Consider the following 22,063-nt stretch of genomic DNA (forward strand, 5'->3'; position numbering starts at 1 on the left):
ATGGGATTTGAGTGCGGCTTTCATGACTTATGCCATTGTTATTTCCTAAATTATTATGGAGGTTGTTGGAGGATGAACGTCTTTCATGACTTATGCCTTTGTGGAGTCGGGATTTGAAAAAGTAGGCCCATTTGATTGGGCCACATTGGACCATGTGTCATTATGGGATATGTCATGTTGGTTGAGGTTATTACATAATTAGATCGTAATACATTTTAAGAAATAATTTTAAAAAATAATAAGTATCAAAAAAATATTTTTTTAAAGGATGGTATGAATAAATATGCAAATATTTGGTGATGTGTTCAAGAAAAGCATGATTATATTTGGTGGTACGATTATGTTTCATGATATGATTATATTTGGTGATGTGATATGTTGTTCATCTTATATATATATATATATATTAGGGGTGGGCACGGTTCGGTTTGGACCAGTTTTTGCCTCAAATTAGAACCGATCCAATACTATTCATCCGGTTGGTTCGGTTCAGTTTAATAAAAAAATTTCAAAAACTGTTCGGTTCGGTTGAACCGGTTTCGGTCCGGTTCCGGTTCCGGTTCGGTTTTGAACCGAATTATAAAAATTATTTTTTTAAATTACTTTTTAATACAATTCTCAACTGAAATATTATTTTTTTACTTGAAAATTAACAAATTATTCAATTTCATATAAAAAAATAAATATTAAAGTGAGAAAAGAGATATTTTGACATTGAACTTGGATAAATATTATGTTTTTTTTAGTGAAATTAAAAATATAGCATTAAATATAAATATATATTGAAATTATATATTTTTTTAGTTTCACCGGTTTGGTTCGGCCCGGTTCGGTTTTTAAAGACATGGAATCGGATCTGGAACCGGTCCAAACCGGTCCGGTTCGGTTTTTGACCGGTTTTTGACTTTTTGGTCAACTCGATTTTTTTCCGGTTTGGTTCGGTGCGATTTGGTTCGGATTTCCAGTTCGCCGGTTTGAGTGTCCACCCCTAATATATATAATTGTTAAATTAATAATTGACACAAGTTAATGTGCTAATCATCCAATTATAAACTAGGAATGAGTAAAGAAAGGTAAATGAAATGAAACAAATTATATATATGATTTAAGTGATATAATCCTAAACCTAAACTCTTATTTATACATAATTATATATGTATGTTTTAATTTTTCGAAAGTAAGATTAATATATTAGTGAGAAACAAGATGAAAGTGTAGATATTATACAATATGAATGTATATTAATGTGTACATTGGATTGGTTCAGTTTATGTTGGATTTTCAATTCTTGATCCGTCATCTGAACCGATCCAATTGGATTTCTATTTTGCTTATCCAATCCAATATGCCAATGTTGTCAAAACCAATGAAAATTGGATTGGATGGGTCGGTTTTAGCGGATTGGTTTGGATCCTGCATAGCCCTAGTGAGGACCTTATATATGGCCCTTAGGTGATGTCCTATCTCTTAGTAGTTGGATTAGGCTAACCAACTTATCCGACGGCTAACCAATTTGATTCAACGATTAAGAGATAGGGCCTCACCTAAGGGCCATATATAAAGTCCTCACTATAGAATTCTTGCATGTTGCTTTTCAAATTAAGAAGATTCACATTTCTAATGGGAGAGGATACAATGATGAGTTTAAAGTGAGGAGGCCAATCCCACCATCAAAATATTTAAAATGTTTAAGTCTAGGTGGTCTCATTAAGGAGTCATTCTTCTTACAAAGAAATCATGTTTTGACACTTATGCAAAGGTAATGTATTAAAATTATAAATAAAAAAGAAAAAATTATGCACATATGTCATGCTATAATTTATCTACAAAGAAGAAAGAGCCACGTATTTTCTTTTATGATACAATTTGAGTGGTGTTGACAATAATCTTTGACTTCGGTGACAACTAACTAGGGGTGTACATTGGTTCAAACCCAATGAATTTTTATCAATCCAATCCAATTTTTTATTGGATTTGAGATTTTACAATCCGATCCAATGTGTTCGAATGTTAGGATCGTATATAATTCAATCCGATAGAAAATACCATTAAGTATGTTCTAAATAGACATAAATAAATTTTAGAAAATAACACTACAACATGAAGTTTGACATTTAGAGTTCAAGTTACATCCATTCCTTAAAAAAAGAAATGCTAAAGTCAACACAAAAACTTAGAAATCTAGAATTTTTATGCTATATAAATATATTTTTCGAAAGAATATCAACAAAGTTGTGCTAGTGTGTTAGTGTAAGTGAAACGTGAAAAGTGGTTTAAGTTTGAACGCTAGAAAAGGCAAATATTTACATCTATTTTTAATGGTTTGGATCCTGTACGGCCCTACACCTAACCTAACCCCTCTAGAAATAAATGTAAGGTGATATCAATCCCAAACGAATGTGATTGTTGTGTTTCTATAATTTATGTGCGCAAAAGAGCAAGGAAAAAACAGGTGTACTGCCCAGACTGCATTGAGCCCTCTCCAATTGATTGTAGGGTAAGGCCATTATGACAAAGAAGGGAAGTAATAGAGATGTTTCACATTATTTATTTATTTTTATTTGTTAGTTTTGATTTAACAACGGTATTACATGAGATTTGAATTCAAAACTTTATCCGATATAATTTATGTTTCTCAATCGTTTAGTCCGCCAATGTCGAAGTTAAACAAATTACAAACATTAGATTTGATTCATTGCGAAATTAAACAAAAGAAGCTTAATATTGGTTGCTTGACCTAGAAAATAAAAAAGACTTAATATTGGTTGGGTTAATGGAAGTCATATTCCTAGAGAAGGATTTGGAGAGCGTGAAACCTTTATAAAAGGAGTTGTGGCTGGTGGCAACTGGCAAGAACACGTACCCTTCATGATCCTTCAAGCTGACAGTCAAGTATTTGTCCTATAGAGGAACTGGAGTCTGGAAGTATATGCACGTCACGGGATGAGTTGAAAATATTTGTCCCGCAACGAAAAAATACAAGCTTTACATTACTAGTTTAACCATTGATTTGAGACAAATGATTAGGAAATTCGATTAGACTTTTAAGTCCAATATACACGCTTATATTAATATAAAGTAAAAAGGTTATATTATTTATCTTTTTTTTGTGTGGAGATATTTAGTCATATACCCATTCTTAACACTAAAATTATAAATAAATCCTACATTATTTGATTTCTATAAACAAACCCAAAAAATAACAGTTGACCCTTTTGAATTTAATTTTGATTATTAAATTACTTTGTTACCCTATTAAGTGTTTTGGCCTTTTTTTTTATGAGGTTTTAGGGTTTAGGATTTTTAAATCAAAAGAAGTTAAAAACCTTTTTGTCATGTTGTAAATGAGTTTTGGGTGTGTTCTAAAGTCCATTTCATATAAGGTTTTTTTATTTTATAATTTAGGCTCCTATATTGGGTATAATAGTGAATCTTCCTTTTTTTTTTTTTTTTTTCAGTTTATTAATCGTCCATAATCAAGACCAATGTTTTTTTTTTTCTTCTTTTCAGTCTATTATTTACTGTTTTAAGATTTAATTTTCTTTTCAAAAACTTGTGTTATAATTCAGTCCCTCCACACATACAATCCTAGTTCCGTTCATCTGTATTCTTGAAGCTTTTGATCCATCAAATAAAAGGGTTTGCTAACGGGTAAAACCCGTCACGAAATGGCTAAAACAGTCAACAGATGGTCAACCTTGACGCTTCCTGACTATCAAGTTACATATTTGTTTACATTTGAAAGCTCTTTCTTGACGGATCATATACTTTTGTTTGGTGCCGTGCGTAGAAGCTTGGTGTGTCTGTGACTCTCATGTAGCGCAGAAGCTTCATAAATACGGAAGATTACCTATATTGTCGGCTACTTAAATTTTTTAACATCCACTCTCTTATTTTGCAATATTTGGCAGTGTGTGTGTATCCAATTTAAGCTACAAAAATGGCTTCAACAATTTTGGTTAAATCAGAGGATCAGTCTATTTTAGACGATAGCTTTCGCTAATTGGACATATAACCGTATGATTGTGGACTGATGGTGCCCTCTTGTGCCCGCCGATTGGCTATAACATCAACTTCAAGAAAATGATACTTAACTACTATTAATGTTTAGTTATTCTCTTGCCACGTGTAGGTGTAAACATATTATGGAATAAAAAACGTCTATTTATTTTTTAAAATTAAATAAAAGGAGTTTTTTTCGACTCCTCTTTTGTCCGCTTACACTCATTTTGTTGAAAATTTTGTGTTCTCACTCCTCTTTTGTCAACTTACACTCCTCTTTATGTTATAGTAAAAAAAAAATTTAAAAAGACTATATACGATAACAAATTATGGCATTAATAATTGTGAGAGGTGATGCTCAAATTCAAATAGATAAAATTAGGATCGCCACCTCTTTCAACACATTTTTTTAATTTTAAACATTTGTGACAATTTATATTTTGTTTTAGGTGCTTTTGGTTAGTCAAGATTTTCCATATATGATTGGAATGCTAGCTATCTTTTCTCTTGTCTTTTTTTTCTTGCCTTTTTCATTCACTTTATGTTATGTGTATTCCACTAACACATAAATTTGTGTATTTAATGCAAAGTAATATTTTACTTGTAAATATAATAAAGAGTTTTTTTTAGAACGGATATTGGCATGTTAAAAAAGTTGTCATGTATTTTTTTTCCAGTTTTACAAAAAGATAAAGAGAAATGCATGATCAATTTTTTGGACTACCAAGAACATTAATCTAATCAAATATATAGCTTCGCAATATTTCTTAAACAATAAGTTTCTCTCATTCTCAAAGAAAAAAGTCTACCCCCAAAATTGTTGCTATAGTCTAGAAAATCATATCAAATTGGTTCTATAGTAACTATGGTTAGGGAATTTTAAAGCCTTTGTTGGTGGGGCAACCCAATTCTGGTTCATAAAAGTGGCACGTATGCATGCTGCAATGATGACTTTATGATAAGCCTGAAACTAACCAAGCAAATGGCCCTATATGCATCAGCCTATATATATATAGTGAGTGATAGTTTTGTATCATAATAACTTTGGTGGGAGTCTTTTCCCTTTTTTTTTCTCTCTTGAAATGCTCCACTGTGTATAACACAACATACTTAGTTTTCACAGAGAGAGAGAGAGAGAGAGAGAGAGAGAGAGAGAACTCTCTCTCAAGTGTTTTTGTGATACAACTCTCTCTCTCACTATATATATATGGGGAGTACAGTTATGGATTTTCTTCAGCTGAGATGCAGTCTTTGGCAAGTGTTTGTGAGGCTCTATTGCCTGCTTTGCCATTAAATGATTTTTGTTTTGAAGGGAAGGAGGAACAACCGACAGATAAGGCTGTTCAGTCTTTCCACCAGGCTTCTGGGGCTCAAACTCCAATCCCTGATGAGGTTCATCTCTCTCTCTCTCTCTCTCTCTCTCTCTCTCTCTCTCTCTCTCTCTCTCTCTAGTAGTAGCAATTTTTATGTGTTATGATGTAATGAAGATGTCACCACTTTTGCAAGTGGGCTTAAAGGTTAAGTGATTAAGATCGTATTTATTCGTATTTGAGGTATTGTGTTTGAATCCTCCTTTTTCAATATCATATATGAAAAGAAATGAAAAAAAATCTCACCACTTATGGCCAGTTTGGTATTGCTGTGCTGTAAAAATAATCGCTGTCAGATTTGCTGTAAGAGAAATCAGCTATGAGAGAAAGCAGTTTGGCGTTTGGTAAACTTTTTGTTAAAAGTGTTGTTGATACTGATTCCTCGTATTATCAGAAAATGATTGTCGTATAATCATTAAACACGGCGCCTCTTCAAAACTGATTCCTACATAATCAGAAAATAAAAGCATCTCATTAGCTGCTTTCCCTTATAGCTTTCTCTCACAACAATTTTTAACAATAAGTGATTTTTTTCATAGTTTACCAAACGGGCTGGGCTTCCCAAAATTATTAAAAAATCACTTATCACCCAAAATAAGCAATGCCAAACTGGCACTTACACTTTAGAAAATATTTTAATGAGAAAAATAATTATATTAAATTGCAGGTTAGGTGTACAGTTGACACAAAAAATAAATAAACAGGTTAGGTGTACATGGACTGCACTTATACTATACTCTCTTTTGTCAACGAAATATTAAGGGTTATTAGATTTAGGTTAAAAATGATTAATTGTCATTGGGTTTAGTTCTTGCGTTTTTTTTATTTTAGATATAGATCCTTTGATATTTATTACTTTTTTTGTTGTGTCGATTTTACCTTTAAGGTAAATAAGGAAAATACATTAAAAGTCTAAATTTAATGCATTATTTCCTTGTAATTGAATTCTAGAATTTAAATTATAAATTATAAATTCTTTCTTTGATAATATTCCTAATATATGGATAAAATATAATTTAATCAATAAAAAATAAAGACCCACATATTATATCAATCAATCAGACAAGCACACACATTAAATTATGTACCTGACATATAAGTAAATAGTGTTATTATTAGCAACAAAAAATACTTAATGATAAATTGTGTTACCTATAAGTTAGGAGCATCAAATAGAAGATTACCTATAAGTCAGCAGTTCCGATCTCTTGAACCACAGGAGTCCAAGAGATTTGTGGTTACTTATCGTTGGATGTAAATTCAACGGTTTATACTCATTTTAAGAAACTTTTTTGAACCATTGGATTAATATCCAACGGTAGGTGACCACAATCTCTTGGACTCCTGTGGTCCAAGAGATCAGGACTGTATAAGTCAGAAACAAAAATAGATAAAGTAAAATTGTATGTTACCTATAAAAAAAAAGGTACATAAAATACTATTACATATTGTTGAAAATATGAAAAACATATATATATATATATATATCTATGCAATAGGCAACGGGCAATATGACATAAATGACTACCCGATTCAAGTCAAAAGGGGCAACATTGGAACAAAAAATAATTTTAAAAATAAAATAATAAAAATATTACATTATAAAATATTAAAAAAGGAATGTAATTCTATGTGGCACAAAAGTCAAAAGACTTGGATTAAAGTCACCAAATTCGAGGATTAAACGCAACTCCTTAATAAGAATTTGAATCTATATCAACTTTTCTAAAATATCAATTATGATTCTAGCCAACATATGATGTATTTAAAGTATGCAAGGTGTTGTAACTCAAGTGGTTAAGAGCAACCCTACATAAAGTATGTAAAGTGTTGTAACTCAAGTGGTTAAGAGCAACCCTACACAAATTTTATAAGTTCGATTCCCCATTCTCCCAATATAACTTGTACAAAATAATAAAAAATATATAATTAAAGAATATTTCTTTTTCTTTTTATGGGAAAAGAGAAGATTTAACCAGAAGTGGTGCAGTTGGCAAATTGCCACATCTAGTTGGCGAGCTACTTGTTGTCTCAATGGCAGGGGTTCGAAATCCGTTGAAAGCACTTTGGGACAAGCCAAACTCTGAGCGGGGATTAATCCCACCCTTCGGGTGTGGAGACATCTCGTGGTATTTATCAAAAAACAGAAAAGAAGAGAATATTCGAATCTAAAACTTCTTCGACCAAAAATAGAGAGAAACATTAATAATATCATTATATAAGATTTTCCTTCAATTAACTTTATATCATTTGGGGACGATCGTGGACTGCAGGTTGCAGAACTACTGGTGAAGAGGGCCTTTATAGAAGCTGTGGTATTGGTTAGAGTGGTTTTATGGGTCCTGTCTACTCGGCTGGGGACCCTACTGCTTTGTGGCTCGCTTTGTTTTGGTGAGAGATGGCCCTTCATTCTCAACTTTTCAAGTTTGCCGTTGGCGAAAAGAGAGAGGCTGCTGCAGAAGTGGTTCAAGCACAGGTTTTTGACACCCATTAGGCTTGCATTTGTTTACATCAAGTTCCTTTGCCTCTACATTTTCTTCTCTCGGGTAATATTTCCTCTCTCTCTCTCTCTCTCTCTCTCTCTCTCTCTCTCTCTCTCTCTCTCTCTCTCTCTTTCTCTCAACAGTTTTCATAATAAATAATTTTGAATTTATGATATTTAGCTTACTTATTATTATTTTTTAATTTTTTATCATATAACTTTATTGTTTTGGAGTTATTGGGCAGTCAACATATATATGAGTTTTTCATAAAAACATTCAATTCAACATTCTTATATAATGAAACATTAGCGTTTGAGTTGCTAAATATTACTGCGTAAAAGAAATTTGTAATTTAAGTGGTTGACAAATATTTGTCCATACACTCGAAGTTTTCCCCCTAGTTCCCCAAAAAAGAGGGCATAATCTTTTGGTTGACAAAGAGCATGCTCTAAAATAATAATATGGTATTGATTCCAATAAATTAAGAAATATTGAATTTGCAAACGCTGTATCAAATCATAGTCAAATGAGACATGATAAAATAACATATTTAAATAAACCAGTGGTTGAAACATCATCATCATCACCGCCGATGCCGTTGGCTAATCAGGTGGCTGCCCATCAACTATATTTTTAGACTTTTTTTGTACATTGGACAGATTTATAATCAATTAAGCTTTGAGAGTGTCTCACGTGATGTCACGTGATGTATCACCTACACCAACCACTCTCCTCATAATGCTAGTATATATGTCGTGCCCTTAAAATCAGGGGATATTAATTGTGTGTTCTCAAGGCTCAAGCAAGCATATAGTGTTTAATTAAATTTCTTTTTGTGACAATCACGTCGAATAATGTAACAACATGTGGTGGTGTGTGACAGTTACGTCGAATAATTTCACATTGATGTCAAAGTACATGGGAAAGATAACCATGATTTACCAGTAATTAACCAAAGAGCAGATTCCAAGCAGTCAAAGAGCATTTTAATTTTTCTATCTTCGTTCTTTTCTCAGGTTGATAAAAATGCTGAAAACCCAATATGGCAAGCCATTGGATATCATGTAGACACTGATGATCAGAACACCCCAACAGCCCCAAAAGAGAGACCTCTTCAGAAGGGAATAATAGAAACCATTTATGAAACTGATACTACCCTTCTGCACTCCTTTGCTGAAAAAGGCCTCACAGTCAGACATGACCCTCAAGAGAAGCTTTACAAGATCAAATGTGATGTTGTAGTTGTTGGCTCTGGTTGTGGAGGAGGTGTTGCAGCTGCTGTTCTTGCAAGTTCTGGCCAGAAAGTCGTTGTTCTTGAAAAAGGAAACTATTACACTCATTCAGATTATTCTTCTTTGGAAGGTCCTTCCCAGGATCAAATGTATGAGTCAGGAGGTATTTTTGCAACTATTGATGGGAAATTGGTGATCCAGGCCGGATCAACAGTTGGTGGCGGCTCTGCTGTTAACTGGTCAGCCTGCATCAGAACACCAGATAATGTGCTTGAGGAATGGGCTAAGGATCATGAGATCAGATTCTTTGGAGAACCTGAATATGTTTCTGCCATGGATACTGTGTGTGAGAGAATTGGTGTTACAGACAACTGTGTAGAGGAGGGATTCCAAAATCAAGTGCTTCGGAAAGGGTGTGAAAATCTGGGCCTTGGTGTTGATTTTGTGCCTCGAAATTCGTCGGAGAAGCATTATTGTGGATCTTGTGGTTATGGCTGCAGAAAAGGAGAGAAAAAGGGGACGGACTCTACATGGCTGCTAGATGCTGTGGATCATGGTGCAGTGATCTTAACTGGATGCAGAGCTGAGAAATTTGTATTGGAGAACATCAAAAGTGGAAGTTTAAGGAAAAAGAAATGCTCCGGAGTAATGGGAAAAAGTTTAAGCAACAATATAAGTAAAAAGTTGCAAATTGAGGCCAAAGTGACAATCTCAGCATGTGGAGCTCTTTTGACACCCCCTTTAATGATCTCTAGTGGACTCAAGAACAAGAACATCGGTCGAAATCTTCATCTCCACCCTGTTTTAATGGCCTGGGGATATTTTCCTGAATCAAATTCAGAGTTCAAGGGTAAAATCTATGAGGGTGGAATAATTACATCGGTGCATAAGGTGGCCTCAGTTGACTCCAAGGTAAAAGCAATCATCGAAACGCCTGCATTAGGGCCTGGAGCATTTTCTTCTTTGTGCCCTTGGGTGTCTGGGGAAGACATAAAGAAAAGAATGCTGAAGTATGGAAGAACTTGCCATTTGATTTCAATTATCAGGGATAGGGGTTCGGGGATAGTTATGAAAGGAGGAAGAGTAAGCTATGAGTTTGAGGCATCAGACAAAGAGAACTTGGAGGCTGGTTTGAGGCAGGCGCTTAGAATCCTGATAGCAGCAGGGGCAGTTGAAGTTGGCACTCATCGGAGTGACGGGCTGAGAATCAAATGTAAAGGGATTGAAAAGGAGAAACTAGAGGAGTTTTTAGACATGGTCTCTGCAGAGAAAGGGCCACAGTCACTGGTAGAAAATTGGACAACCTATTCCTCAGCTCATCAGATGGGGAGCTGTAGAATGGGAATCAATGAAAAAGAAGGAGCGGTTGATGAGAATGGGGAGAGTTGGGAAGCAGAAGGCCTTTTCGTCTGTGATGCCAGTGTTCTGCCTAGTGCTGTAGGTGTCAATCCCATGATCACCATCCAATCAACTGCTTACTGTCTCTCAAAGAGAATTGCAGGCTCTTTAAAAAAGGAACAGTCTAGTAAGAGAATAGCAGGCTCTTTAAAAAAGGAACAGTCTAGTAAAGTTGATTGATGCCTTGTTCTGAAGGTGTGCAGAGACACATACACAAGACACTGCCCGACAGAGTCGATAGCAAACTTCTAAATTATCATGTATTATAATGTTTTAGCAGGTGCATATAAGTGCTCCAATATTTCTTTGGATGTATACTTATTTAAAGATGGATGCTTTCTTTTCCAATGCATGCAGAGCTTGGTAAGATTCAAATTATATCCTATACTACTACCTTATGGGAACCAGCTCAAGCATTGTAGCACAATGTATTACGCATACTATGCATGTTATGCACATTCTTTGCATGTTTAAATACTAAGGAAAAACTACAATGTAAGAGGCTCTATGGCTTGAACTTCATTCAAGTTCTTTAAGACTCGCCATTTATGTAGGGAGAGAGCTGGTGTGCTTATAGAGCTTCCTTTCCTGCCATTGCATATGTAACATTACTTAATTTGCCACTAGGATTACAGATCAGGAAACTTTGACTACAAAGCCTCACTCTCACAGTAACATTTCTAATGCAGAACTTCCAAGATGAAACTTTGCTTTGAAGAATCATATTTGACCAATTTCCATAAAGAAATGGTAAGCCCCTAATCATGCTTATTCTCATCCAATTAAGACAATGTGTTGGAATCAGATCAGTCATTCCAATTTTTATTTCATGTAGCAGGGTTCATATAGATGGCTATATATCTTTTTAAATGCAGCATCTTGATAGTCAATCGAAGAAGGATCTGTCTTTCCAGAAATATATGATACACCTACATTAGCAAATCCAAATTAAAATGCCAAACGTACGACAAAGAAACGTAATTCCATTTGAGAAGCGCTTTTCTTCATTACACTTAGCGCTTTACAATTCATGTTCCGAATTGGATATGAGATGAATGGATGGCAGGATCTCACACATTGATATAAGAAAATGTGGATTCCTTCTGCCTTGGCTTAAATTGTCCCATATCAGCATTTCGGGGTTTCTGTACATATCAAGACTAAATTTTCTCAGCCATCAGAATCTGTCTCACGGAATGGTAGAGGAACTGCCTTCACTGCCCTGTACTTCCCAACATTATTCAGATGCTCATTCTCTATCCTGTTTGATACAAAACATAGCATGTTGAGAAGCTTGTGCTTTTATTTCTAGTGCTTGCACTGAAGAATATGTGGCTCAGGTTTTGAAAAACATTTATCTGGTAACACAGGATAACTATTTGAATCGATTATCAAACTTGTGAGACATATAGTACCTGTAAAAGTTCCAATGCCCTCGCCGGATAACCTCTAATGAAGCCAAGAGAAAGTCTAGCAATCGTGATTCAACATCCGGAATTCTCTGGAACCCCATCACTGTTTCCACCCAAGCAACTCTTAAAACCGCATTCAAGATCTGGATCAAATTTTAACATTTGGTTTCAGAAATTTGTCTGCATCTGTTTTAATTAAGGAGACAATGAAGTAATAGATCACAGAAATTTGAAGAAAAACTTACAATGGAAGCATAATAGATGCTTTTGTTTTTCAGAATGAGATCATCTCTTAGCCATAGGTTCTTGGATTTTGGGTTGAAAAGCCCCCAGTCCATGACAAAATCCCAGTACAACTGGTACACTGTAGCCACCACAGACGTGATCACTACCATATAAAACCATAGATGGTTGCCGGGGTTATTAGAATATGTAATCCTGGCTCCGGCTGCCACCATGGCCGAGACATACTTTCCCATGTTAGCCAAATGGTTAACGTCACATTCGTCAAACCATCGTCTTGCACACTGGTAGTTCATTGCATTCAAAGGCCACATGTTAGTTGGACTAAATAATTATAACTTTGCAGAAGTGTTCAAATGTCTATTATATTGGTTCTTCAAGTAAAAAAAAGAATACACATTCATATTTCCAATCATAATTTTAAGTCAAATGCTGTTTGTTAATCCTATAATGGATTTATTTCAAATTAATTTGCAGGGGAAAACTGATATCGATGCTGATAAATTTGGCGTAAGAATGAAAATAATAACACAATAAAATAATGGGAGAATCTGCATAAGGTTTTTGTGGTCTTACTTGCATGGCACGCCAGTAGTATGGCAAGAATGAGATAACATAAAGCAGCTCTCTAAACAGCCTTCCAGTTCGGCAGGTTTCGTAGTGGTGCGTTCTGAAACTTCCAGCAAGAAAGTAACAGGCTGTGGATTCCATGTGTCTCAGCAATGGGATCTACAAGCAGGGAGATAAAAGGTGTTTGATTAATGAAATTTTCTTTTGTGAATTGGTTTATGGTGGCATTAGAAATTTTCTTTTATCAGTGGATCATAATGTAATTACCTGGCTAGTTAGTTGATCAGCCATAAAAAAGTCTACCATCAAAACCTGAACAGGTTTCAGATAAAAAAGCAATGCTTCTTAATGCTAATTTCAAAACATTTGCTTAAAATAAGCCAAGTAATTGATGAGACAATGAGCAAAGAAGTAAATGTACCTTGTAAAGTGGGGAGCAGACTATGTTGCGAATTACTCTGATGAAGCAGTAACGAGTTGGTCGATAGAAGATGTCGAACGGGCATATGAGCAGGGCAATGGAGAACTGCAAAATTCAATTGATGATTAGTACAATGCTTCATGCTATGTGTCTCAATTTTCTTAGTTACTTTCTTTGAAGCCTGAGTTATGATTATTATGTTCCACATAAGTTACTCAAGTCCTAGCTAACTTGATTTGAACAAGACCTTGATGAAAGTAACAGAACTAACCAGAAGGAAAATTCCAGGAATGGCATCAACTTGGCTTGAGAAGCCATTTGCCCTTAATATCAAGTGCACAACCATTGCACCAACCACAGCTGTCATGAAGGTTGTACATATGAGGAAGGCATCGCGATATTTTAGGGCTGTGCTTGGTTGAAATTCAAATATGAAGTTGTAATTGATTCTTGTATTCTTCCACATGAATAGGTTGCAACCATACATAAACAAGTGCAGACTGAGCAAAGCAAAAACACTGCACAAAATTCATACCCGCACAATTAGCACACTGATAAAGTTAATTTTCCCTCATTTTAAGATTGCAGAGAAACGCAGACAGAGATTTTGAACTCAGGACCTCCTACAACCAGAGCTATGATAGTTTATTAGCCAATTACTGTCCCGGAAAAGGTTAAGTTGTTACGGAATGAGCCAACAAGTTAATAAATTCCACTTAATTAAGCTTAAAAACTTCATTATCTAGCAGCTTTATGAGATGTTAGGGATATATAGCTTAAATCAATGCATTCAAGAGTGACAGAAAGATCATATTCCACACTACTAGTAGAGCTACGTTACGTTCGATCTATACAAGTGAGTCCCACCTCTATTATGCACAGTATAGTTCACAATTACAGTCCAAATAATTTTATTTGAGGAGTTCATGACAGAAACTTTCTCATTATCATGATGTAGTTTCTATTTGTTTTTATTATTTTAATTGCAGTATATGTGAAAACAGAAAAGGCTAATGAGATGAAGAGGGCACCTGAAAACAGGGTAGACAGTTTCCAAGTAATCTCTTTCTGTGGTAGGGGAAAATATACCAGACAAGTGCGCTAAGATTGCGTACACACTAAACAATGATACAAAACAACCTGTAAACAAACCTGCAGCAACAGAAAGAAAAAACTTCTTTATTTTCTAGAAATAAGACAGTGGAAAACGACTTTCTTAAAACTTCACCACAAAAAAAACTAAAAACAATGAAAAAGAAAACTCATACAAAAATTGGGCCCCTGCTTGGTGGGCCCCAGGAAATGTGTGGTGGTGATTCATTCAATTAAGTATTGAGCAATCCCACTTTCTGGATTAGTGGGAAGCAGAGCTTTGTAGTGCATTTTACATGGAGAATTATAATGCGGTTCATGTTGGCCCAAAGATTAAACCATACGTACATGATATTGCATTACACAAGTGATGTTGCTGTCATTAATGGGAAGACATCAGACATTTTCAGTGATTATACTGTTTAGCTTTTGTGGCCAATTTGATTATACTTTTAAGGCAGGAGAGAGAGATTACCAACAAAAAAGGTGAGCATATGAGAATCTTTGTTTTGTTGGGGCCTCAAAAACTTCATTGCCTTTTTCTTGTCATTACTGGCAAAGTGCTTTGTGAAAATGGACTCCACTTCATCCATTAGTTTAACAACCTTTCCAAACCAAATATAATAACACACAGAATCCCAATCAGAAAACCATTAAACCCATTCTTCCCAACAAAAAAAAGTACTTAGAAATATATCATATTCAGGACAATGAGCTAGGGTTGCAGGGCATCTGATCAGTTACCTTATCAGAACTGATAAAATGTGATCTCTTCACTGCTTTCAGATAGCTTGCTGACGCCTGCTGGTTTGATACCTACACAAAGGAAAAGGAAAAAAAAAAAAAGGTAGTTTGCTTCAGTTTACTTGCACCAAAAGTTAGTGTGGTAAATGCATATAAGAAACAAGAAGATTGATATAAATGGGTACCCAAAATATCTTGTATATTCTATCTTGTGTCATGAAGGCTGAAAAAATGGCACCATTTATATATATCTCACCTTGTCGAACTTCTTCAGGATCTTTGTGAAAGCCACCATGTTCAGTGAGCTGCCAAAATTAGTAGCAATTTTCGGTTGGAAAGTTAATCGAGTTAAAAAAAAAATTCTTGCAAACTAAGGTAAATGACGCGTAGATCCAATGTAGGAACTACATATAAGTAGAGTTCATTTTTAAGAACTGTTCTAGTTCTAGAAAGAGCAATGCAACTATCACCATTTTGAAAAATTTCACCCAACGCCGACATCAGCAGTTCAGTGAAAGAACACATTTCTTATACTACTTTCGTAAACATTTCTCTTCCTTCCTACTTGAGGATATTTACTCAAAACATTTGATGAAGTGAGGGATTTCTGAAAAGATATTACCTATGTGCTTAAACATTTCATACTCTAGAAAGAAAGTACAAAATGCTGTCCAAACTAATGAGAATCCCGTCCATTTCTGACAAACTATTTAAGCCATATTTACTGATCATCTTACGACCCCTCTAAACCGAGATGAGACCCATGTTTTGTCAATTGGTCTTATTGCTTCAAAGAACTGGCCAGCAAAAATATATTCCAAATAGACCTGTTGGTTTGATTGCTTTCAACAGTGGCTAAAATAGTAATTGTAACTCAACCTTACTATTTTTAATTTATTTTCTTATCCCTTGTATAAATCATAATAATTTTACAAAAATAACAAAAAAATATATAAATAAAGAAAGAGAAAGAACCTGTAAGTTCTAAGTAGACCAAGGCCTCTGTAGAGCTCCACAAAAGCCCCTCTAATCATTTTTTCAGCACACTGTATCTTCTTTCTATTGATGAATTCTCCAGGGCCTTCCTTTTTGGGATTGTTCACTAAATCTTCCCAAAGCATTGATGTAACAGCTGTGATGGTTCGTGTTGGTGTTGTGTTTGGAATATCAATCCTCATGGCCACTTTCGGTTTGCCTTTCTTGGTCTTACCCCTAGTTGCCCCGTTAATGAAGTTAACACCATTTTTTTCTAGTGCAGCAATTGCTTCACCTCTTTGTGTTATTTCTGTAGGGGTCGTATTGGATTCCGCCAAGCACTCTGCATCAAGGTCTATAATTAGTAATTAATGCTAGCAAACAAATTTTCTTGTTAGAAAATGCTTTCGAATCCAACTATTTTCTCAACTATTTTTTCTACTTCTCGCATTATATAAGACGTATAACATTTGTGTAACTCATTTAAGACCCCGCATTATGTGAGAGAGTTAAAAAAACAAGCACCAAGACATTTTCCTTTGGTTCTACCTCATTTTCTTGTCGCTATCGTATCATTTAGTGACTAATCTAACAACATTTTTTTTTGTTCATTTTAATAGTTTTCAGTTATTGAGAGCTAATTATATTCATTTGTAGCAAATTTATCTATAGTGGGAAATATTTGTGACATAAAGAGAAAGGGCAAGGTTTTAACAGATTTCCTCTATCGCTTTCTCAAAAAAGGAGAACCGTTCATGAACAATAGCGTTAAGGATTTGGATTCGTCCGAAATCTATCTTTCTCCAGCTGTGATAGATAGGTGCACTAACGATAAGACTTGCGACTTGAGAGCCAAAGTTGTGTCATAAAGGAAACGAAAATTCCCATACGTTTTGCATACCAAAACGATTTCTTTGCATATATATATATCCCTTAAACCTACAACTTTGACTAATTAACACTTGCAAATGGAGATGTATGTGAAAGAGGATTATTGAGAAATGAAAGCATGCACTTGCAATCAGGATTTACTCGATATTTTATCGAGAATGTATCATATATTGTAAATTAATAACTGTTATGATACTTTTTAAAGATGAGCTACTTATCATATTTTAATTTGAAGCATTTAAGAAAAAATTAATGAAACAAAAATATATTGCTTCTTTATGCACCTAGGCCTAGCCTAAAGAAGCCATATCATCCTGAAGAGAGGAGGTGGAATTTTTTCTTGGTTTTATTGAAATTGTGACATGACCCATCTTTCTCCATTTCTGGAAATTACGTATGTGGCCCATGGCCTTGTCCTAATCCAAAACCAACATTAATTGGTCTAAATAGTCTCCAAGTTTCCATGTGTTTCCACTGACCTCATCATGTACATGTAAAGGTTGTGTCTTCTCCTTTTTGTGCTTAAATGCAAAACTACGTCGTTCTAATACTAAGTGTAATATCGGCACCAAAAACATAAGCACATGCCCTACTATTTCAAAAGAAGAGGGCTTACCACTACTACAGTCAGAATTCCGGGGAGAAGAAGACCATGAGCTGGGAACACTCGGCACGTTGTGCCTCGACCCAGAATTCTTCCACCGCCGATCATTGAGAATTTGCTTGAGGTCTAGCAAAATCTGTAGCTGTTTGTTCAAAATCTCTCCTCTCTCAGTAAACTCAGTCTCTTTGGTCTTGTAAAATTGGTTCACTTTGTTAAGTTCCTCATCTAGCCCCTCAAAGAACACCCTCACCTACATGGATACATAAGTATCAATATCTCTGATTAAAGACTTTAATATATATAAAAAATTAATTAATTATAGTCACGTTATAGTAATTACGTACAATTCAAAATTAATTGATAATTAGTTTTGGTTCTAAACTTTGTACCAATAATTTTTTTTTAAAATTAATTACCTCATCCTCGGCAGAAAACAACTGAGCGAGCTCGGTCTCAAAAATTTCCTCCTCTTCACCATCCTCCATTATTTTACTGTTCACCTGTGCAACAGAAAAAAATGATCCATATTTATTAGATTGATGTCTGTCTTTGTTTGCTAGTGTCTTTTTCATGTTGGTTTTGGATTTTCTTTAGTCACGATGGTTTCGTGATATCAGTATATCTCTAGCTACAACCGTTTCAGATTTTGCTTTCGTGAGAAAAATCGAAACCCTCAAAACTTATGTAACAAGACCCAAAAAGGGGCACCATACTTGCTGGACTCTGAAACATTCCGACATTTCCGGCCACTTTATTGACATTTATCCTGGTCTTTTCTTCGTGTGAAAACAAAAGGAAAAAGGAGAAAATAAAACCCCAACTGATGGAAAAACAAAAGAGGAGATATTGATGAGAAAAAGGTCAGAGAAACCACTACAAGTCATCCCCATAGACCAGTAGCAACTCTCCATCTCAGAAAGGACCCGGTTTTTATGCTTCTTGATAAACAAGGGATTTTGTTGATATTCGTAATATCGATAATGTATCAGATACTGAAGATTGATAACTATAATTGTAATTTTTTTACGGTGATTTTATAAAAGGTTCTTTAGAGAAGGCTAGGTAGAATAAATGCATAATCATGTTCATTGTGCCATGCACACTAATCACACACTCAAAAACATTCAAGGCACCAGCTATAAAGTAAAGCTTTGGTGCTTCTGTCACTGAAGTGGAAGTTACATAGGACTAAAAGGACTTAACTTTTGAGAGAGAGGGACGAGGAATGAACGAGATTTTAAGCAGAAAAATCGGAGAATCAGTTTCGGTATCATCAGAGTATCGGAAACCCAACCCAAAACTTTTAGCCTGAAAATGACGTGATTTATTTGAGTACTTTACAGGTCTGAACACAACCCACTATAAAAGACAAAACTCAAAACGCACCAACTTTATTTTTGTTGGGAAAAAAAAAAGACAGAATAAAAGATAAGCTAACAAAGTTTCGGTTCTTTAGATTTGTGAACTTTGTTTATGGTGGCCGGAAACTCGCCTGAAAATCCAAAGTGAGCAAAACCCATTTCTATCAACCACCTTTAAACCTCAAAAGATTATATATAACTAATAACAGGTTCTATATGTGTGCATTAATTGGTTACCTGAATTATCTCAGATTTCTTATCGAAATTGAACAACTTGTCACTGATTTTCTTGGTGACAAGGCGAACCGGATCAAAAACGGAGACACCGAAATCTCGGGCTGCGTCGGGGTTTTGTTTGTTGTGGACTCTTGCAAGCTTGATCTTCTTAACTTGTTTCTTGAGTTGCCAGTAGTTGACAAAGGCATCTTTCCATTCTGGGATAAGTTGAGCCTCAAGCTCCTTTGAGAACTTCACCATTTTTGTTACGTAATGGGAAGGGAAAGGAGGATGAGGAGGAGAAGAGAGGAGAGCTTAAGAGGTATTAGAGAGACATGGGAGAGGTTTATATATAGAGAGATGGGAGAGAGAGAGAAGACGTGTAGTAAAAAACTGAAAGATTTTGCTTTTGAGACAAAACATTTAGGTAACAACTTAAAGACAGACGTACTTCAATAAATAACATATGTAATGTTATACATTCTTTTTCTTGCTTATACATGAACAGTAAAAAAAGAAAAGACTTTTGCACTTTTTTCCTTTAGAATTTAGAAAGGTGAGAGAGTTGATTCAGTTGAAGGTCATATGGGGCGAGAGCTATAAAGCTCCATGGTAATGTCCAACTTTTCTTTTTAGAAATTGGGCTTTAGGCAGAGATAGTCCAATAATTTTTTTTTCTTTTATGTGAGGCAAAAAAAGGACTTTTACTGATAATAAGTGCTTTATGCTTCTTTCTATATCCAAGTACAAAAATTATCACATAATTGATATGTTCAATTTTAAAAAGATGGGTCAGCGGCCCACTAATAGCAATATCGATATTGTCCTCAACTTAACTGCTTATAAAGCTTAGTAGGTGTGAGGCTTTATCATAAAAAGTCTTAGTGATATTAGTAATGGTACTACTCGTTATATATTGTATTTAGTTAGTCAAATTTCTGATGTGTGATTTTATATTATTTAACATGATAATCACTATTTGTTACAATAAATGCCGAATCTAAAGATTTTTTTCCAGAAAATATTAAAAACAAAAGCTTTCTTTTTACGCTACAATGGAGACTAGTGGAACTCTAGTCAAGATTTTTTTTATTTTTTATTTCTTCATAAAATTAAAAGCTATAACACCAAGTTATTAATTTTCACGTGCACCACTAGTGAGATATATGTGCGATTGGCAATTTAATTTGTTCTTCTCTAGGCGTTGTACTGCATATAAGTTAACAATGTATTGTTTTGTTGGCCCTACTTTTTCCCTTCCTTTTTTTTATTTTTCCTTCTAATCATCCCCAAATAGTTTATCCTTTTTTCATCTCTTCAATGATCGGGATAAAATTAGATACATCTCCCATAAGTGTATATCTCTATATTTTATGTTAATGAATTCACAATGTATATTCATTTGCTTGTGTTTGTTAATAATGCAAAGTTAATATCCACTCCCAAAATGTCATGTGTAAACTCTAAAATACACGTTTGTCATGTGTTGTACATATTATATTAATTAATTTATTCTTTTTGTCATAGTGGAAACCTAGTTTAGAGGAAAATACTCTTAATTACTAGATTAACAGTAACGAAAAAACTTATACTTGGTTCTTACTGAGTTACTTTAATTAACAAACTGAATGAGGGTAAAAATAGAATTTCCCTTATAATAAAACATCAGGTTAGAGCTTGTAGATCAAATGGTTAAGAGGAATGACTCTTGTCCTTGAGGTTCTGTGTTCGAATCCCCCTTCATAAATATCGCTTGTGTAAAAAAAAAGAAAAAAAGAAAACATTAGGTTAGGTTTTTTTGAATGGGAGGTAATTACCTTGTGATCCACGATTAAAGCGACTACAAAGTGGTCTATATGTTAACCAGCTGAACATTATAATAATGCAATACAATGAACTTTCATCCCACTAATTTACCTCAATTCACTTTGGTCTTAAGCACTAATTAACGTTTCGATAAATCTTCAGGTAATCTTCTAAGCGCACATTTTCCCGTGGAAAAAATGTGCAAATTATTTGTCGACACTTGAGACTTGAGAGAGAGAGAGAGAGAGAGAGAGAGAGAGAGAAAGAGAGAGACTGTGTACGGTCCATATTTCATTTCAATTTTGGGGTAATAAGTTGTGAACTCTCTATTGGTCGGCATCGGCATCGGTCAGAGAAGCTGGTGCCTGCAGTTTGTGGTTGTGCAGCCCTGGGCTGGTTGCTCGGATTGGCCATTGTAACTTGGCTGTGGTTGTGCCACGTTGCAAGGTGGAGGTTAAAAAGTCATAATGGGTTTGTAAAAAGTATAGTTGTGGATGGTATTGACGTTGGCTCCACATAATTTGCAAAAGGATCACACTACCTGTTGTCTCTCGTTTGTTTGGTGGGAGCTGTATCTAAATCTCAAATTATACTACATGGAGCACGCCCACGTTGGATCCATATACCTCTTGTAAGAGGGAAAGAAAATAAAAATTAAGGAGAATAAAATATAATTACTCGTAGGTTTGGGGTTAAGTTCTCTACGTCTCTTTAGAGTTACAAATTCTTGCTAACTCACCTAATAATTTTAACGCTTAGTTAGGAGTGCTTTTGAAATAGTTAAAATTCATTTTCCGAATTAAAAAAAAAGCTTTTGAATGCGTTTGGCAGAACAATTTATTTAAAAATGCCTAGGGGTCATAGAATTTTTAACAAAAATTCCACATTTTTAAAACAAAAGCACTTATAAGCAAAAGTGTTTTTAATAAAAGCCGTCCCAAACGAGTCTTTAAATTCATATATATTTCAAGGTAAATTAAAAAAAGAAAAGAAAATAACAAATAGCATGGAAATAGTTTAGTCAAACAACAGAGAAAGTTCGCATGCCAACTAAGCAAGAATCTTTCAAAGAAAAGGGCACGAGGAAGTAGGAGAAGAAATTTTCTAGTTAAGACGGGCAGTGTATCATCTAGCGTTGTAGAATTTTTAACAATCTCGTGAAATCTCAGGGGTTGACGTAGTAAGATGAGGAAGATTAAGGTAGCTCAAGTGATGACAAAGAAAGAACAAGATGAATAAAGGG

At 34.7% G+C, this 22,063-nt stretch overlaps 2 protein-coding genes across 2 annotated transcripts; one reads left to right on the forward strand and one right to left on the reverse strand.

The window, feature by feature from the left end:
- LOC18793990 (long-chain-alcohol oxidase FAO1) lies at positions 3,941 to 11,007 on the forward strand. The gene is made up of 4 exons (XM_007224373.2): positions 3,941 to 3,975; positions 5,223 to 5,394; positions 7,646 to 7,918; positions 8,872 to 11,007. The coding sequence occupies exons 1-4, from the start codon at positions 3,941 to 3,943 to the stop codon at positions 10,663 to 10,665; spliced, it is 2,274 nt and encodes a 757-aa protein (XP_007224435.2). The 3' UTR covers positions 10,666 to 11,007.
- Positions 11,281 to 19,376, reverse strand: LOC18790844 (phosphate transporter PHO1). Its single transcript, XM_007225189.2, has 15 exons — positions 19,036 to 19,376; positions 17,854 to 17,937; positions 17,450 to 17,687; positions 15,943 to 16,285; positions 15,224 to 15,272; positions 14,968 to 15,039; positions 14,699 to 14,828; positions 14,163 to 14,283; positions 13,403 to 13,649; positions 13,132 to 13,236; positions 12,978 to 13,022; positions 12,717 to 12,869; positions 12,143 to 12,424; positions 11,901 to 12,040; positions 11,281 to 11,746 (listed from the first exon to the last, which is right to left on the reverse strand). The coding sequence occupies exons 1-15, from the start codon at positions 19,273 to 19,275 to the stop codon at positions 11,656 to 11,658; spliced, it is 2,340 nt and encodes a 779-aa protein (XP_007225251.1). The 5' UTR covers positions 19,276 to 19,376; the 3' UTR covers positions 11,281 to 11,655.

This window comes from Prunus persica, chromosome G1, assembly GCF_000346465.2.
Source record: "Prunus persica cultivar Lovell chromosome G1, Prunus_persica_NCBIv2, whole genome shotgun sequence".
Classification (NCBI taxonomy): domain Eukaryota; kingdom Viridiplantae; phylum Streptophyta; class Magnoliopsida; order Rosales; family Rosaceae; genus Prunus; species Prunus persica.